The sequence below is a fragment of the Esox lucius genome, chromosome 16, assembly GCF_011004845.1.
Source record: "Esox lucius isolate fEsoLuc1 chromosome 16, fEsoLuc1.pri, whole genome shotgun sequence".
NCBI lineage: Eukaryota > Metazoa > Chordata > Actinopteri > Esociformes > Esocidae > Esox > Esox lucius.
Genome location: NC_047584.1, coordinates 29,561,137 through 29,581,702, shown reverse-complemented (window position 1 = coordinate 29,581,702; position 20,566 = coordinate 29,561,137). Strand labels below are relative to the sequence as shown.

The 20,566-nt window shown below is 45.7% G+C and overlaps 1 protein-coding gene across 1 annotated transcript in view; it reads right to left on the bottom strand.

Annotated features, from left to right (window-relative positions):
- The window catches only part of LOC105023503 (exostosin-1), a 38,586-nt gene that overhangs the window by 3,672 nt on the left and 14,348 nt on the right, over nt 1-20,566 (bottom strand). The window contains exons 2-10 of the mRNA XM_010892756.3: nt 8,389-8,482; nt 4,474-4,581; nt 4,162-4,281; nt 3,211-3,343; nt 2,092-2,210; nt 1,708-1,803; nt 1,496-1,585; nt 799-959; nt 434-605 (exon numbers count right to left, since the gene is read on the bottom strand). Coding sequence (XP_010891058.1) covers nt 434-605; nt 799-959; nt 1,496-1,585; nt 1,708-1,803; nt 2,092-2,210; nt 3,211-3,343; nt 4,162-4,281; nt 4,474-4,581; nt 8,389-8,482 — 1,093 coding nt within the window. The remainder of the gene's footprint in view (nt 1-433; nt 606-798; nt 960-1,495; nt 1,586-1,707; nt 1,804-2,091; nt 2,211-3,210; nt 3,344-4,161; nt 4,282-4,473; nt 4,582-8,388; nt 8,483-20,566) is intronic.

The window sequence follows — 20,566 nt, the reverse complement described above, 5'->3', positions numbered from 1 at the left end:
CTCGCCTTTTCAGTTCATCGTGAAGAATTGGAAACGATACGTATTGACACCACAAAATCTGCAGCTAGAACAATGGGAGCTTCCACACCTGCTATGCCCATTATCCACTTCAACATTAGCAATAAACAAGCAGGCCTTTGTGTGTCGAGAGAAATGGGGAATAAATAGTCCTTAAAATGACTTAACCGTTAACATTTCACCTAATGACACGGTACATGCAAGGATTTCAAGCCAACGAGTGGTTGGAAAAGAAATTGCACAACTTTCTTTGCAAATATCTTTAAGCTCCTTCCAATGACATTTCTTGCACCTAGAAGCACATTACATGTGTGGGAACTACTTTAGAATGTCTCATTAAGTATGCCATATTCACTTCAGGTAATTTCGACAGTTGTTCTGTGGAAGGCCTTAGCGAAGTCATGTTGTCCCTCACCTGCAACATCATGGTTTCTTTGTACTGTTTCTTCTGCGTGACCTTGATGGGCGGCAGCTTGGTGACGGCCGACACCAGGAAGTTCATGAGGATGTCTTCACAGTTGGACAGCTGGTCTACCAGGCCCCTCAGACTGGCTGGCAGGTAATTGGTGTACAAATAGTGGTAATACCTAGGAGTTAGGGACAGAGAGCACTAGGTTCATAAAACATAGCAACAGCCAATGCTACCACTGGAGTGCAAACTGCTGTCCTGCCCGGTTTTGTTCAAGCTCTAACATATCTGACTCTAGCAGTCACTGGCAAAGGGATGAAATAAGAGCAAGTAGTTCTCCAGGAGGAGAGGTGTTTTGGCCACCTTCTTACCTGTGGTAGATTGCAGCTCCGGTCAGGACCATGGAGTAGTCATTGGTCCACTTGGACGTGTAACCCCACCGCTCCTTGTTGCCATCCCAGAAGTGACTCCTCGCAGGGTATCCCACAATCCTGTCTGGGAAACTCTGCCAGACGGTAAAGGCAAAGTCCACCTTAGGAGAGAGGAAGGAAACAACATAACTCTTCCCACACACTCAATATACCCCCTCCCACACACTCAATATACCCCCTCCCACACACTCAATATAACCCCTCCCACACACTCAATATAACCCCTCCCACACACTCAATATAACCCCTCCCACACACTCAATATAACCCCTCCCACACACTCAATATAACCCCTCCCACACACTCAATATAACCCCTCCCACACACTCAATATAACCCCTCCCACACACTCAATATAACCCCTCCCACACACTCAATATAACCCCTCCAGCTAAGTGTTTACATTGTGTATGTTTACTGTGGTAGACTACACTACATATCCATACACCCTGTCTATTAAAAGCATAGGGCTAACACAGGATGCCCCATCCACTCCATCATCCGCCATATAATCTACACACAAGAATCCCAAATGCTGTGAATATAACTGATACTGCAGTATAAGCCCAAAATGATGCATCCCCAGTAGTACCTTACCCCAGGAGTAGATACAGAATGAACAGCTGTAGTATCTTACCTCAGTAGTAGAGAGAACGGTGTCCTCGTCCAGACTGAGGACTGCGTCGGTTGGTATGGTGTCATGGAGCTGGAAACGACTGCTCATCACCTGCACGACCACAGAAACAAACTCAGTGTAAAAGCAACCAGACATCCTAGGATGCGTTTGTTAGTGCGATAATGCCAGCTTGTTGACGAGTTTGAAGCTATACGAGAGAGGAGAGGGCTTACCTTGCTCTCCCCCTCGATGACCAGGAGTGGTACCGCGGTGGAGGGCCAGCGGTGTTTGGGTGGGAGGGGCTTATCACAGTTCCATAGAACCATCACCTAGACATGGATTAGATTGTTTACTACATTCGACGAAAGAACGATCACTCGGACGACATTAGGTAAGATTTATTTAAGCCAAAAGACTTGAGACCTATTCATTTTTATTGTCTTCGACACATACATGGACACGACATTATCATTAGTCATGCAAACACACTCTGCAACACCAGCCAACCAGCTCTCGACGAGGTGCTAGCTGTAACCATGGACACCTGGCCTCTGTCGCTAAGACACCAAAAAAATCTCCAGGGGTTTGCGCCACCTGGAGGTATTCGGACTGCGTACCTGGTCGCAGTATGGCGACTTGGAGACCGCCGCCAGCAGCTTGAGGATGGGCTGGGACTGGGACACCAGGGGTGTCACGGCGTGGATGATCGCGGTAAACTTGGAAGGTGGCCTGATACCTGGAGGACGGCAGCGAGGCAGTCAACAACACCGGCAATATAAAACCCCCACAACCATAGCCGACGTGCAAACGTGTGCGTGGAACACGGTCGTGGCAGGAGCTGAAGCCACGACCGCCACATCGCTGGCATTTGAAACAAAGCGCAAATGCCAGTGATTGTAATTGTGTGTATAACCTATATGAAAACGAGGATGATACCAAGGAGTGATGCAGCAATTAGGCACAACCCTGTAGGGTTGCCACTTACAGCGGACGAACATGAATGAAAGCTCTTCCCGGCTGGGTCGGAGGCAAAGTTCAGTTTTGTAATCTTGAATGCGTTATCTTTGCTACTGCGGGCCGTGATCGCTCATTCCTCAGCACCTCTCCAACTACTTGGACTGTCACCCCAGTGCTCATCAGGGACTCAAATGTAAATTAAACACACATGAACAGGCTGCGACAGCTGTGCTTGTTTAGCTCCAGGCGTGGCTTACATCCGATGTGGTTAAAATGGGGATGGTAATGAATTACGTGTCTGTCACCAGGCAACAGAAACAACCTCCGTCGTTGGTGAAGGACAAATGCAATAAAGACACATTTTAAATGATAACATTTTAAATGACGACATCACTGATAGTGATGTCCGTACAGGTCAGTCCCTATGTTAAATTCACCTGAGGAGCACATAGAGAGAGACTCTGGTCCACCTTCGGTTAACTGGCCTATGCTACCAGAAATACAACTACGGAGAAACAGGGCAGCCTTGACTGGTAACTAATTTAGTGTTGATCCACAACAAAAAACAAACCAAAAAAAAAAAATCACAGGACAAATAGTCTATGAAGCATTTAAGTAACATTCTTCCGCAGCTTTGCCTCAATCTACACAAACAGTGAAAATAAAATTAGAATGCTGCGGCGCACCACTTTTTTGAAATGCGCTTCGTAACGTCCGCGTTAACGGCCGTCTCACCGACGCACTTTCGGGTCCTGTCGGCAAACAGCTGCGGGACTCACCGAGCGTGGCGTAGTTAAAGGGGTAGTCTCCCAGGTAGGAGGAGTACTGTGGCAGGATGTAGAGGCCTCCGGGGTGACTGTTCCACATCAGGCTGCTGCGGGAGGCGTGCTGGAGCACACGGTCATGGATGATCTGGAACGGGAAGTCAAGCGTCGGGAAGTCGACGTTCCGGAAGAAAATGGAAAACAAGTCATATTAAAAGATACTCATGCAGCATGGAGTTCCTGGAACGTATCAAGATCTCAGACAACGTCTTAGCAGGGTACTCACATCTGGTTTTCAGGGGAACACGCGTTAGGTTTAAAAGACAGTATTCCCTAAACAAACGGATGTTTCCGACTGAAATACTTTAATTACTCCAACCAAGCATGCGCATGCACGCACACACACACACACACACGAGCTGCACATGTTATACACCATCTTTCATGAATAGTTTCTGCTTCATAGGGTACATATTCTCAGACACACCTAAATGCCTATCGAGAGGAACCTTACCAAAAGGATATCTCAGGCATAGGGCTCCACAACTTGGCCTTTCAGTCACGTGTGCTAAGAAGATCTTGTGATGTAGTTTGATCAAGGGTCAATGTTTGATTTCCTGTACATATGTGGCTGATTCTCAAAGGTTTTCCATGCAGTTGCTGGTCTCTGTGGGACAATATCTCTTTGTGTGGATACTTACTTTATGCACAGTCAGCTGATAGCTACTTCACGGAGTAAATTGTAATTACAATTACTGAGGTCTGTGTTATTTAAATCTAGCTAAATTACGATAGGTGTAACATATAAGAAAACCTGTGTAAACAACTATTTAAAGTTCTTCTAGATAAGAGCATCTGCTAAATTACCAGAATGTTAATGTATAGGTCACAGTCACTGATCAGCTTGTTGTTCATTGCTCAATAACAGAAACTGGACAAGGAAACGGTTGGTGTCTGGTGACTGACCTCCAGCGTAGTGAGAACTATCCTCTCCACCGAAGAGAAGTAAGCCTCCCAAAGGAACTGGGTCTGCTGCCTGAGGGACAGGATCTTATCCTGGTGGATGGATCGGACTGTGGACGGGATCTGGAGCAAAATAAAACAGCCCCAATGACAACTAGTCAGCGATCCCAGGGTGGATCGACATTATCTACCAGCGTATCACTCAGATTAATGAACAATACGTTCATTCCCTTGCAAGTTACTTGAAACTAATGACCAGGTTTAGACAGAAAAGGAGGCACATAACTCAGGTTAATGGAAGCAATGGACGGCTACCTGTAGAAGCAGTCGTTCGTCCCCAATCACAGCAGCGGTGTTCCAGTCAATGATCTCGGAGAAAGGCATCTCCCAGCCGTTGCTAAGCATCACGGGCACACAGGCTGCCTAAACACACAAACACAAAAAGACAACGATAAGGAGAAGGGAGAGTCGCTTTCCTTGAAACACATCCCTCTCAGGGACAAGCCCCAAAAGAACGGTCTATTAAGATGCTTCGGAGTGACAAGGAGTTGCGTGTCAAAAAAAATAAAATAAACAGACGGCAAAGATAACCAAGCCACAGGACTCCAAGCACAAGGACAACATTAAACACTGTCTACCGAAAAGGGAACAAAACATTTACTTGAAGATCAGTACATCTGAACAGTACATCATCTTCATCTGTACCAGACATCACAAAATGTGATCTCTTACTAAACCGCCGCATCCACAATGTTCTTCATGTAAGTGTGTTTTGGCAAACCATTCCGTTGCCGGCGTGCGTACCGGCAAAATAGCTGTTAGCCATCAATATCATGATGTAACCATGGCATATTGTGGAACGACATGAGGACTATCAGAACGCCACAGTGAGAAGACACCTTGCCCAACTGGTTTCCTGTCTCAGACCTAATGGGAACCAATGCCGCCGCAACAATCCAGTAATGCAAATGCTCATCAGCAGAGTAACAACACGTCATTAGAGATTATTAAATCAGTGGTTTGAGGCTTTACAAACCACGCTACACCAGCTGGCTGTTGTAATCTCCGGTTTGTTTATCTAGCACAACTTTCCAGGTCTATTTTGAACTGTTTCAAAACATTTAATTGGAAAGTGTTTTGCCAGTCTTATAGTGTTCCATCTGATGCACTTTGAGGTTATCCTTCATAACGAAAAGGGCCGGACAGCAGTTATACTTCATTAATATTACCATGATTATTATTAAAAGAACTGACCCATTTTAGAACTTACACCATATTCTAGTCACTGAATATGTCCAGTCCTTTTTTAAATTATTTGTTTCCTTTTTGTCTATTTGCATGTGGCAATGTGTACGCAAATGTGTCGGTGTGTCACAGTTGCAGGACCTCACCTCTCACCAGCCCTGTTATAATCACCTCTCACCAGCCCTGTTATAATCACCTCTCACCAGCCCCTGTTATAATCACCTCTCACCAGCCCCTGTTATAATCACCTCTCACCAGCCCCTGTTATAATCACCTCTCACCAGCCCTGTTATAATCACCTCTCACCAGCCCTGTTATAATCACCTCTCACCAGCCCTGTTATAATCACCTCTCACCAGCCCTGTTATAATCACCTCTCACCAGCCCCTGTTATAATCACCTCTCACCAGCCCCTGTTATAATCACCTCTCGCCAGCCCCTGTTATAATCACCTCTCGCCAGCCCTGTTATAATCACCTCTCGCCACAATCCCTGGGCATTGGCAGCCAGACCAGACAATCTGTGGCCCCCTGAAAGCACTGACTATTCATGCCTCACTGACAGTGAACAGTTAAATGTGCACAGACCCAATCCAACAAACTGACTGACTGGATCTCCACTGTAGACACAGACCTAGAACAGACCCAATACGGACTATGAAAAAGTAAACTAAACAGTCCTTGTTTCCATTTATAATGTCTAGTATGCAAACAGGAAATATTTCCTGACCTTTACCACAGTGAAATGTCAGCAGGCTGCTCCTATTTGAGAACGGGAAGTTGTCAGTCATGTTAGTGTGCAAGTCCTTAACATGTAGCCCACTGATCCCTCTACCAGGACACTAGGACAAAGCCCTCTAGTCTAGGTTCCATTTAAACACAAGAGGGTCAAACAAAAGTCTGTTATTAAGTTTGAGTTGCAGTGGACCCTCATAACAAATGGTTCCTATTAGTTTGTTAATCAGAGGGACAGGGAAGGACTGTTTGAAAAGGCAGAGCAGCACCCGGCTCTGATCCACAGCTCTTACAGAACAATTGAAAGGCTTTGTGCATGTTTCAATAAAGGCCACAATGTGGAGGGCATTTTCCTCCAGAGGGTCTTACTAAACACCCACTATTTGACGAGCACAATGGAAGACTGTGACTGACAGCAGAGAAGAGCAACAGACTCAGGACTTCCACTGGTTAAAGCTATGGCCTGGCCCAGGTTGGGTTTGGGCCACCTGGCACCGGCTGGTCTACTGAGGACTTTGCCGTCCTTCATCAGCGGTTAACACAGATCTCTGCTGTCATCTACCATCTATGAAATGGCACTCAGTTGAGGAAATGTTTCAGCAAGGCTAATTCAAAATGGATTTGTGATTTGGTGAATACTAAAGGTGCGTTGATGCCTTAAATTGGCAGCAGGTTAGTGGGGCAGAACAACAACAGCAACCCAGTCCCCGAGCGTCTTGTGATGGCTCTAGAGATGTTTCTAGGCATAGACAACCTAGGTGGTCACCTAGGGCGCCAACTGCATGGAGGGCGCCGATTGGGTGCCCCACCCGCCCTTAAAAAATATAATAATAATAATAATAATATATATCTATGGGGGAAATCAATCCATATGTAGTTTTAGTTATTATAAAAATGAAACAAATTATACATTAAGTCATTAATTATTTATTATGAGTGAGATGATATTGACATTTCGAGAGATGGTGAGGAAGGGTAGGGCCAGGTGTAGACAGTGGGTGAGTCGGTGAGGCTGGGCGGGGCCAGGTGTGGACAGTGGGTGAGTCGGTGAGGCTGGGCGGGGCCAGGTGTGGACAGTTGGTGAGTCGTGAGGCTGGGCGGGGCCAGGTGTGGACGGTGAGGCAGGACGGGGTTAGGTGTGGACTGTGGGTGAGTAAGTGCGCCAGTTGACGTTCATACGATCCGTTGACATTTTCTGACTGCTGTTCTAATATGAAAAGATCAACGCCATCAGGGACACATTATAGAAAGAAGTGGAAAGATGAGGAAGAAAGGAGAAAAAAGTATTGTGGTATGTTTTTATGGATCGGTCTCTGGTTTAAGCTATTTGAAATGTAGCGCACTAAGCTAGCTAACTAGCAACGAGCTAAGTTAGAACTACAAAGAGTAGCAGTACATACATAACATTTGCTCAGGCAGTGGGCAAAGGGTGGAAGTGGAACCCTAAAGTTCAGATCCTAATTTGCAGCAGTGAACTGGTTAGTTGCAGTGCATTTGAAGCCCCTGGGGACCTACCTAATCGCCTGGTCAAGTGCACTGGTGGTTTTAGAACAGAGCATTCTTTCACAAGTTGCATCTAACCTCATTGCAAATCATTGATCTGAACTGGCCGTCAGATGCATCTTTGTTGTTCTGAACATTTGAACTTTAGAATTTATTATTTTGCCATCAAATATGACATATGCTCTCAAGATATCCTATGACGAGATCATTGATAGTTTTGCAACAAGGAAATCGAGGCGTGTCCAGTTTTAAGACAACATCTGCCCTTCATCTGCTGTAATAGCACACAGAATGATTTTTAGTGTCTTTTTTGCTTACCCAGTTTATGCACCTGTCGTTAAATATTTGATTGCACATTAGTAAATATTGTTTTTATTGTCTTTATTTATTAATATTTTTTCAAACAGCACACTATGTTGATTCTCCTTTATTGTTTACGTTTTTTTTGTACACCTGCATTTATTTTGTGTTCATAAAAGTAAAATTAAGAAGTTTTATTTCCTCTGAAGTTGGCTTATTTTTTTTGGGGGGGGGAGGGGGGGGGGGGGCAACATTTAGAGATCTCGTCTAGGGCACCAGATTGCCCAGAAACACCTCTGGATGGCTCCACTCAACACAATCTATAAAAGGGTTCGCTAGTACAGCGGGCGTTCTAATCCCTCACAGCGGTCTGCCTGATATTTCCCACCCCCAGCCCTCCCAGCTAAACTGTACAGGAATGCAAGCTACGTGCTTGTGTGTGTGTTACCTGCAGCGCCTCCAGGAAGCGAAAGGATCCCAGGCGTCGTCCCCTGGGCACCAGGCAGAAGGTGGAGTTGTAAAGCATCTCTCTGTAGTCGTACCTATAGAGACAGAACAACAACATGTTTAGCAAATCTGCTAGTTGGTACTGCAACAGCATAGAATCCTGGCACCTCAGGCCCCGGGGGGGTCGTTACAACAGAGGTATGCAGCAAAGCATTTGTGAGCCCACAACACGCACAACCTTGAGGCGGACACGCTACAACAGCAGAAGACCCCACCGGGTACCACTCATCTCCAATACAAAAAGGAAAAAGAGGCTACAATTTGCACGAGCTCACCAAAATTGGACAGTTGAAGACTGGAAGAATGTTGCCTGGTCTGATGAGTCTCGATTTATGTTGAGACATTCAGATGGTAGAGTCAGAATTTGGCGTGAACAGAATGAGAACATGGATCCATCATGCCTCGTTACCACTGTGCAGGCTGGTGGTGGTGGTGTAATGGTGTGGGGGATGTTTTCTTGGCACCCTTTAGGCCCCTTAGTGCCAATTGGGCATCATTTAAATGCCACGGCCTACCTGAGCATAGTTTCTGACCATGTCCATCCCTTTATGACCACCATGTACCCATCCTCTGATGGCTACTTCCAGCAGGATAATGCACCATGTCACAAAGCTCGAATCATTTCAAATTGGTTTCTTGAACATGACAATGAGTTCACTGTACTGAAATGGCCCCTACAGTCACCAGATCCCAACCCAATAGAGCATCTTTGAGATGTGGCGGAACGGGAGCTTCGTGGCCTGGATGTGCATCCCACAAATCTCCATCAACTGCAAGATGTGATCCTATCAGTATGGGCCAACATTTCTAAAGAATGCTTTCAGCACCTTGTTGAATCAATGCCACGTAGAATTAAGGCAGTTCTGAAGGCGAAAGGGGGTCAAACACAGTATTAGTATGGTGTTCCTAATAATCCTTTAGGTGAGTGTATAGTACTAAAGGCTTAACTGTTCCCAGATCAGCACTTGTACTTGAGATATGGCGAGTGTGGGCGCAGGGCAGTATGGTTAGACGTGCAGTGGCATGGAGGCCTGGCCGTGAAGGTGACACAACAAGATATAATAAATCACTGCTTTCATCGGAGTGCACTAAGAAACCCACGGACCTCTCACCTGCCCCTCCTCTACCCCTCCCTCCCCAGGTCAGTAAGCAGCTGAATCAAAGGAGCTGCTTGGAATTCCATTTTTGTTAGGTCACACATGCGTGCATATTGAGTTCGTGGCTTCCTTCAGTGTTTGTTTAAGCCACAGACAGGTCTACTCTGACAAGGTCTTACCAGCAGCCCTGAGGCACACATTCCTTAAGCCCAGCCCAGGAGCCTACCTGAAGCCACCTGGAATTGATGAAGGCCCGCGCACACATGCGCACACACGCACGCAAGCACGCAAGCACTTAAAATCATAAAAGTTATGTCAGTCTATTCAATCAGCACTTCTAAACGTATCAGGGTTTGGAAACTTTAGTTGATACTGCAGCGATCCCTAGAAAGGACAAAGGACATTCCATGTCTCTAACAAACGACTCATCTATTGAACAAGGACCCCTGCTAACTCTGTACTCTCATCAGGAGGCAATCTCCTGTTGGTGTCAGGCAGGGCAGAAAGCCAACTAGCAGGTCACATAAAGAGGTTCCTGGAAACAGTGCCATGTAAGCGGATAGTTGAATGAATGACCTTTACCTGAGAGAGAAAGACAGACCAAAAACGAGAGAAAGGAGAGAGGAGAGTCGACTATTCAATTGGTGCCCTTGAAAGAACAAGAGAGTTGCAGAAAACTGTGTTGTACCGAGGCCTCGGGGGATCCAGCGTCCTCCGCGCCAGGCTGATAGACATCACAATCAAGACTAACACACACACACACACACACACGATAAAGGGGAACAAGCCTGCCTATGTGAACCCATTAGAAGAAACAAAGAACCAAAATCAGCACACCGCTTACTCAGCAGGGTTACAGGCCCTTTAAATCTCATTATCAATCGCAGTTTAAGAACCCCAGAGTGTCAACACACCACAGCTTAACAAAGTCCAGTTCATCCAGCAGGCTTTTGTTACGTTTTGTTTTGCAGTTGCCTCGGAGACAAGGTTAGTTCAAACGACACGCCGGAGTCAAATCCGTTTGACCATTAACCAGATGAAAGGGCCGTCCACGGGAGGCGGAACGTGACATTTAACCCGCGAATTGGCCTTCATTGTAGCGAGAGAGTTAAGACCATGACGAGGCGGTCCTTCACTCCCCTAACCTGGAGACCTCCAGTCGAGCAGAGAGGGATGTGTGGAGCTAGGCCTGTATGTATTTAGAAACATGGCCTGGTCCTAGCCGTACGGGCGTGTGGTAAAAGACCCATCAGAGGCCCTCAGTAAAAGATTAGTCATGTCCATGAGTCTGGAGGCACTACAAAGCCATTTACAAGCAATAGGAAGTACATCACTCCTCTCTCCAACAGATCCTCCTCAAATGGATAACATTACAAACCACATGCAATTTACATAGGGAAGGTTGTCCCACCAAATACAGTCCAAGAACTGACGGAAAGATGCCCATCGAAGTCTCTACAAACCCCAGGGCAACGTATAGGGATCTGAAGGCCTCTTTTGCCACAAGCAATGTCCTACACAGAAGGCCAGGAAGATCCCAAATGAGAATAAAGACAAGTGACATTTGCCAGACAAAACTGGGGTAAAGAACAAAACTACAGGGACAAATTCCATAACGTATCAAAGAATTCTGTCTCAAAGAAGAACTGGAGGTCGGGAATGGCCATGCCCTTGTGTTTGCTGCGGAAATTGCATTTTGGTTTTATTCGTTTATGAAAAAAGTTCTGCAATTACCTTTGCAGACAATTATCTTAATGTTGTTTGTGAAATTAGGTTGCCTTTGTATATCAATAGTGAACATAAGTGAACATAAAAAACATCCATGTCAATATATGTCCAATAAAAAAATACAAAAATGTCTGACAGCTTTCCAGGGGTACACATCTTTACATGACCATTGGTGAGAAAACTCCAGATGTCTACTAGTTATTATACTCCGCTTAACAACAGTCAGAACAGAACATATTTTTGTTGGATTGTTTTACTCACAAACTTACTCACTGCCTTCACCCAATTGGCATTCAGGGCTCAACGAACCACGTTCATAATTACCCATCACGTACCTTCGTCGCAGTGATGCACATTAGCATGTGCTGCAGGTAATGTACCGTCTGCTCAAGCAGCTGGCCCACAGTTCAGACTCATCAGTACTGTATGATCCAGAGATTTCACAGCACCCAGGACCAGAACGAGGCTAGGAGATGGGCAGTACTGAACACAGCCACGACTACATTGATTTCAATGTGTGGGTGTCTCTCGGAGTAAAACTCGTAATAAGAGAGAAGCCGCACTGTTTATTCGAGCAAGTGTGGTATCCACAAGTTCAGAATAGTTCTGCAGATTCTTCCAATTTCTTTCATAGTTCCTGTTATTTTTAACAGCCTTCCTAACTTCATAGTCAAGTGCAAGTTGAGGGCAGGTATTTAAAATTGCACATTGAAGCATGCGCTCAGTAAGTGACATTTGTTTCCATGTGAATAGAGACGAACAGAAAACACAGCTGCGTGACATTGACTTTTCTCATCCAAAGTGAAGCAACCCTTGAGTCACATCAGATACCACGCTTCCTGTTAATCAGACTTAAGACTGACAACAGTCAGACTTTAGATGCATGTCTCCATGAATTCTCTTTCCAACACTTTTTTTAGAGAACAGTACATTATGGGTATATGTAAGGAATATGGTGCCATTTGGAACACACATTAGCCTCTCTCCTGGGGAAGAAAATACTGTGTAAATGTAGTTCAAAATGACTGTCCCACTCAGTGAAACTGAGGTATAATGAGCGGTCTCCAACAAACAACAGGCTGGCTACAGAGTGCTTGCGGTACACCCATGTTCACAAGGGTTTTAAAACCAACCAGACTGCCAATCAAAAACAGCCACAGTTGTCTGGCTTTCCTGACCACTAGTTGGCTGAGTGAAGACATGCTGCTATTGCTTAGCATGTGGAGTCCATTACAGTTGACTTGCAAACCGGAACGGCCTACAGCTGGGCAAAAGTCGTGTGACACAGCCTAATGTACGCAAATATCCTGGGCAGGAAGCTAGTGCCAGCTGACGGCCAACTTCCAAGGAAGCCCTCAGGCCAGTTGTGCGAGTGTACTTGAAATTCATTGCAAATGGGTTGGACATTAAACACTACTGTTCCTACAGTGAAGTATGTTCGTGCCCACAAGCAGATTCATAACCCACTCAGTGCCCTAGTTTGGACCTGGGCAGTAGTGCAATATTGAGGTACAGGAAATAGGGTTGCATTGGGGACACAGACTTATTGTAGCATGTTATCCGCCAGAAGGAAACCAGCACTTAACACACTGACACACCAGGACAGACACACAGGAAGTTCAAAGTTAGAGATGTTTTTACTTTGAAACTTCAGTCGGTAATGTTTACCTTTTCTGACTTGTTCCTTTTATTTTTGCCTAAGCTGTTCCAATAAAGCCCTTTGAGAAGAGAATCTCATGGTAGAGAACAAATTCTTCATCATCCAACATCACAACTCAGTATCTACTTCAGAAATCCAGGTAAACCTCTTTGCAGGGAAAACCAAAGACAGGCGTGGGCCTTCTATATAAATCAAATTAACTTGGACTTGGATTAACCAGGACGTAGATTCCATTTGTATTAACTACATCCAGTATGAATGAGGTTGGAGGAATTGTCATGAGTCAACACAAACTACTGTTAGCACAAGGACTGAAAGTCAACAGGAACAATTATCCACGCCAAGCCTAGCATTCCATAGACTCCTAGAGACATTGTGCAAGTAAGCTAACAAAGTTCTAGCAAATATATCTTCTCTCTTTTGTAAGACATAAGCATACATTCATACAATTCCACACTTTCAGGACAAATGAGTGAGTGCCAGAATGATGTAGAAAATCAAAGAACAAAGACAGTTACCTTCCATTACAATGTTCCTAGGAACAATTAGCGTGACTCAAGTCTCAGGCCCAAGCTCCCAGGTGGGATAAAAGCACAGAATGTGAGGGGAGGGGCCCGGACAGAACAGTTAGAAAATGATGTCTTAACAACAACATCTGTCTACTACTAGCTAATATCACAGAACATATGTGAGGGCTAGCCCTAACCAAGCTCTACTGAGCGGTGCCTTCATTGTTGGCCAATATCACAGAGCAAATATGTTAGGGCTAGTCGTTGTTGTTTAAAAGAACATGCATATACATACTCAGGACCCTGTCTCTTACCTAAAAGGAGAAGGGCAGGAGACAACTCCTTAACACGTCCACCTTGGCCATGCAGAGCACAGTCTCAAAAAACCTTTACAGGTACATAATTTGAAGAAAAATAAAATCTTTGTGGGTTGTGTGACCCCCCCCTCCCCTCCCCCCACCCCTCCCCTCCCCCCACAGAGTCTTTGAAGTCTGTAAACCATATCTCATATGTTTCCTCCCTGCAGTCAAAGCTGAGCTTCCTTTAATCCTTGCTCTCAAGCAGATGTATTTCCATCTCAAAGACACGGACTGTCATCAGAGAAGGGACAGGCAAAGCAGCAGTCAGCAGACACACACTGCATTTAGATCCTTATTGGGCCAGGAGTGAAGTCCATGTTCCCTAGCCCTAATTCAGACCCTAACCCAAACCCTGAGTCAGAACAATCTTGTTTAAGTGAGGACCAGCCAAATGTCCTGACTTTGCAAGGATGTCCTGGCTAGGAACCACACACAGGAAGAGTGAGTGAGTCAAACATACACAACCACATATACATATACAGAAATGTGTTAATTGTATTCACCTTTTTTATTAATATATACATATATTTTATGATTATCTTTACATTGTAAAATGTTTTGGCAATATTGTTCAGTTGTAACTCTCATGCCAATAAAGCCCATTTGAATTGAATTGAAAGAGACAGAGACAGAGACAGAGAGAGACAGAGACAGAGAGAGACAGAGACAGAGAGAGACAGACAGACAGAGACAGAGAGAGACAGACAGACAGAGACAGACAGAGAGAGACAGACAGAGAGAGACAGAAGGAACCCTAAAGAGCCAGAAGGTTAGATCTCCTGATATGCCCACATCCACAACACCTGCTGAGGGCTTCCATGTTTCCTCCCTAAGCTCTCGTTTCCTGTTTGTTGCGAGTGTGAAGAACATTACATATCCTACTCACTGACTGTTTGCTGCTGTAGAGCTTGAGGTTAATTAAAGCATGGAAATCGATCTGGTGCGTGTACGCAAGCGTGTGTGTGTGTGTGTGTGTTTCTGCAGTCCTAGGGGAATGTTGAAACAGAAGACGCTGCCAGATTGCAGTGCCTATATGAGGACTCTGCTATGGCTATGCTTCGCAGCCCTTCTCATGTCCATGGCACTAGAGCTGCACTACAGGCATATTTTGTAACCACGCCAATCAGCAGGGTGTCAATGTGACATTCTACCTGCTACTCCAGAAACACCACAATAAACAACCTCCATTCACAGAACAGAAGGAACTTCTGGGTCAGCCGTTGAGCCTCGAAAGGAACCTCTGCGAATCGTGAAGCTCAGACTCCGCCATCGGTTGTGATGCAATGTGAGACGTATCATAGCGGTCATTGGTTTCCGAAGAGGGTTTCCTTGACGGCTGATTGTTCACTTGATGTTCGATATAGGTTCCCGTGACAACCGCAGTCTTCTGGAGCCGTTCTAAAAGGACACACTGAGATGAGCCGCCTGCTTCATCAGCCCTTCCCAACATCACCCACGAGCTACATTACCTAATTACAATACAAACAGGCTCATCATTCTCTTATATAAAATGTCCCCTTCCTCGCCTATGAAGAGCTAATTAAATGTGTGTTAACAAAACAGCTAATAACTATTAGACCCAGAAAGAGGATGATTTCAGGAACAACAAGCCTGAAGTTAAAAACCTCCAAAGGACCTTCAGCCTTCAGCGACTCCCATCAATCCTTCCAGAATTCACCTCATGTTGCAAAGCAGCCAACAAACAAACAAAATCTTAATCCTTTATCAAACACAATTTTGATTTAGAGGTGGAAAGGCCACTCGGAAAATATCCCAGTTAATGTCAGCTTCTGTGACAATTAGAGCTAGTCACTTCTTAGTTCATGTCATCTGATGATATAAAAAAAATTTTTTCCCCATGTCTCAACTTTCCTTGAGACAATCTGGGAGAGTGGCATCATGACCTGGGGTGAGCCTGCATTAACGGTGTCAGCAGCATATTATTCTAGTCCCAGGTCTGCACCCATGCATTAATCAGTGAACTGGGGGTGGGGGGGGGGTCCAACAGACAAGACCAGATATGGAGGGCTGTGACCATAGCCTGAACACTGATGGATCATTAAGCTGCACAGGTCCCCTTCTCCAACTAACGGCTCCATTAAGGTAAACCATGACATCACCCAAGGACCGGCTGGAGTTATGAACAACAGCCAAGATCCCCCGAAAATAAATGACTTTGACAAAGACTCGGACAAATGTAACGAAACTTCACAAAACAAAGTTGGGAAAGTTAACTAGAATTTCAACAGCCTGCCAGAGTTTATGGTGCTTCCGCCACCCACGACAGCCAAGCTGATTACCTCATCACTACCAGACCACAAAATTAGCTCTAAAGTAATACCTTCAGGGTGTTACACAGATTATGTCTTGTTGACAGGAAAAAGTGAAAATCAGGCCTCAGGCTAAGTGATTGCAGAACACCACACAGAGGCACTCAGCAATACCCGGTTAGCTGTCACACAGAAGGATATGAAGGGAATGAACACAGTCTGCTAACTTGAATGATGGCAAAAAGCACCCACCCCAACTACACCCCACCCCCACGACAAGACTAGTTCCTCCAAACAACTTCTAGGGATGATTCCCCTAATCCCTTTCACTGGGCTTTCATGAAGAAAAACAGATGAACGCATTCGTAGTCGCCGGCAATAGCGGTCAATGTATGAACCCTGACTGAACAGGTCAGGCAGTAAAACTGAGGGTACACACGCTACAGCAAAGGCTGAGAGGGCGCTAAACGTTAGCATGATCAGCCAACCGCAGGCTCAATATACAATCCTGTCAACAACCACAACCCATAATCCTGTGGGGTCACCGAGAGACCAAGCGGGAGGTGTGTGTAATTACGGGCATTCAGTGGGGGAAAACGTACTCCTGCAGAGGTTTAGGCCGCTCTTACCACAGCCGGCTAATGAGTGACTAGCACCTAACAGGTCAACTCCTCTGGCGCTGTGGGCGTTGGTGGAAAGTCCAGAGCATGAACCGCTCAGACAGAGTGAATATGTAAGCACAATAGAAAGGTAAAATGACTGCAAATGAGAAAATAACATCTCCCATTGGAAACATCAGGGGATGTTCACTGTGTCTTGGCCGCCTGTCTTTGGCAGCCAGGATTATTATTACCGCTGCTCATCTGTGGTGTCACGGAGCGCAGACCAAGGGCCTAGCCAGCCATTAACCTGGAAGACAAATCACCACCAATAAGCCCTGGTAATGAATTCAAGGCCTACAGAGGGGCGGGGGCACAGGGCACTCACTAGAGAGAGGGGGTGAAAGAGAGAGAGATGGGGTGAGAGAGTGAGATGGGGTGAGAGAGTTGGACAAATCACCACCGATGAGCCTTTTTGTCAAGGAATTTGGAAAAACAACATTTTCCCTTGAGCAGATGGTGGTGGTAGATGGCAAGAGTACTAAAATAATTGGTACACCGCAAAACTGACTGGTTAGTTATAAACCTTGTTTAAGTTGGTCTGCGATCACCAATGCCTCATTTCAAGCGTGGGAAAACATGGAAAAAGAATTTTTGGGTTAAAAAGAAATGTAAACAATAAATCAATGAGCGGATATCCTGGAAAGGGTTATTATTAATTATGTCCGACAAAATAAAATATTGTTGCTCTTTAAAGTACTGGCATACTGTCAAAAGAACAGCTTCAAATCATAAAAGGTCAAAGTAGTCAGGCGGCCACTTTGTGAAACCAGCTCAGCGGAACCTATCAAGCCTTTAAAGTTGAAAGGAGGGTTTTTCCCACGACTCGGCTCACTGCCTGGTGATGTCCGGACAGGTTTTGGAGAAGCGGGAGATTCCCGGGAACGATAGCAGTGCCTGGTGCAACCAGATCTCGCCAGATTGTCGCTCGCAGTGCATCCCCAATTCCACCCCGTCACCTTATCCCTAGTGCGCTACGTTTCACAAGAGCCCTACGGACTCCGAGTCCAATTGGGAACGCACCACCGCGCTCCCAGCAGATGGACAGAGGCCAAGGGATTGTACTCCGCAGCTTCTCTGACGCAAAGGAGACCGTATCAGGACACAGTGTGGGAGGGACGGGCCAGGGGGTTATCTACATCAGAAACATCTATATGAAGGAGGTTTGATGTTGCATGTAATTGAGTCGGAACTGTGCTAAGGTCTTTTTTTTGGCAGGGGGCGGGGGTTCTACCAAGGAATTTATTTTGCTGTAGTAAATTGTACCAGCAGCAAAACTCTAGTATTTTTCCACAATAGATTTTTCCTCAAGGTTCAGCTTCTGCCGTTTCGGATCAATCCCTTCTACGTTACACTGAAGCCATTTAGCAGACGCTCTCATCCAGCACGACTTACACAGCAGTGTTAAATACATCAATTTTCATACAGACGTCCCTTGGGATTCAAACCCACAACCCTGGAGTTACTGAGGAATGTAATGGGTTCAGCGCCTGTCAGCTAGCAGCCTGTGTGTGTTGTGGCCGCTCCGGCAGACAGACAGTGCTGGTCGCTGCCCTCATATCACCCCTTATCGCCGGTGAAGAAGCAGAGGTTCCGGGAGGGGGGCAGAGATAACATCACACTTACTTGCACCCAGATGCTATCATGACATCAGCACACCCAGGCTGTGCCACGCCATCGGCTGCCGGAGGGGGTAGGACATGGAGCCCACCGGTACAGCGTCTCCGTGCCAACGGACATTATGGACGAGTCCTGGGCTGGGCAATGCGGACGACTGAGTGCATGCGGATGACAACAGTGTGGCTGGGGACGGCGATTCTGACACCACGGCAACACACATCTAATTTCAAATTCAGTGGCATTTTCAACAGCTTCAAAAATCGCCCAGCCTGCCACCAAGCTGCCATGATAAAGATGCCTTCCCCAGCCCAGCCCACGGCCGCTGTTGAAGGGAAAGCGCCAAGTCAAAGAAGTCACCCACTAGCCAAATACTGTGTGTGGGGATTCTGGGAAAAGACAGAAACTGATAATTATCTGCCTGGCGGCTTCCTTTCTGCTACCGCAAGCAACCCAACTCAACATCCTACTCTCTTGTCAACTGGGGACAGGTTCAAAACTACAGAATATACTAAGGCTGATTAATATTGCAACCCCCCCCCCCCCCCCCACAAAAAAGCCCTGAGCAGCAAAGAATCATTTCCCGCCCCAAACGGCACCCTATTCCTAAATAGTGCCCTACTTTTGACCAGGCTCCTATGGGAAGTGGTGCACTTTGTAGGGGATAGAGCCCCATTGGGGACCAACGCAGAAACACATGCTGCAGGTCCCTCCTCTAGAATACAGCAGGATTATGAACCACGGGATTTGCCCGCCTGTGGTTTTAGCTGCAGCCGGAGCTTAATTCTCAGAACATGTTTCATTGTACACGGGATATAATTGCAGAAGCCTTTGCATACTGAACAGGCTGTCAGGGGTAACTGCTGTGTCCAGGTCACGCACAGGCAGACCGTTTAGCAACAACTGACATGGCGTTTTGACCTGGTGTTCGGTCAGTTAAGAAATTACTGATGTGGTGTTGTGACCTGGTGTTCAGACTGTTCAGAAACTACTTTCGTAGTGATGTGATGTTCATACTCGAGTGGCTGTCCTCAATTTGGCTGCCTGGTTCCACGCTGTGCAGCTGGCTGCCTACAAATGGCCATAATGTCCCCCCCTTAACAATGCAAGCAGAATAGGTCACAGGCGTGGTGCCACTTAGGTCCACAAACAGATACATCACACTGTCAGAACCCACAGGTTACAAATCGCTACTCAGCGACTGGAACCGGCCTGGGAGGTAACAGGCCCTCTGGCTTGCCAAGTTACCTCCTAGTTAGGGGAATCATTGAGTTCCCCAAGGACACTGATCAATGATTAAGCTATTCTCGCAGTCGCTAAACGTTAGGCTGTCAAATGGTTACAAGTGTGATTCATTCTGTAGTTAATCACTGTTTTACCACAGCTTATAGCGAACGGAGGTGGCGACTGGCTGGCAGGAAAGTGTGACACTGGCATTGAACCCGGGTCTCAAGACGAGAGATGTGCAAGTGCCTTGTGTCTGGCAGACCTGAAGAAAGAACATCGCATTTTAAAACCAGCGCATTAAGTTGCAGGCATTCCATGCTTAGATTGATTTTCTTTCTCAATTATATACAAACTAAAATGGTATCAATGGCTAGATATTGGCTTGAAAAAAAAACTCCTGTGAAGCCAAGTGTCCAAATACTTTTGGAACCCTGAAACAGGGAGATGTGTATAAAACGCACCATTGTTTCTAAATTGGTCATCCAATATTGGTAAAAACCATCTACATTTTCAGTTGAAAAACTGCCCCTTTTACCCCATAGTCATCACATGATTTCATATGATTTCAAGTGCTGGAACACGCATCCAAAAACAAACAAGGAAATTGCCACTGTGCAAATACTTTGAGTTCACTGTAATTACTGATGTCAGGAGGTGAATTAATTATTTAATGTAAACTAACCTTGTCTGCTAAAGTACAAGAAAATGCCACCAAACTCAATGTAGAGGTCATTATCATATAGCAAGATAATGATACTGCCTAAATATATCGCCATAGCAACCAGGGAGTGTTTCAAAAAGTTCTTGACCATGGAAGATAATCTCTAGATTAAATCCAGCTGAACATGCCATTCATTTGCTGATGAGATTTGAACATGCCATTCACTCGCTGATGAGTTTTGAAGCAAGACGGCGTCAAAACAAACAGAAACTGGAGATTACTGCAGTTCTGGCCTGGCAGAGAATCGCCTGTAGGGTTTCCTTCTAAATGTT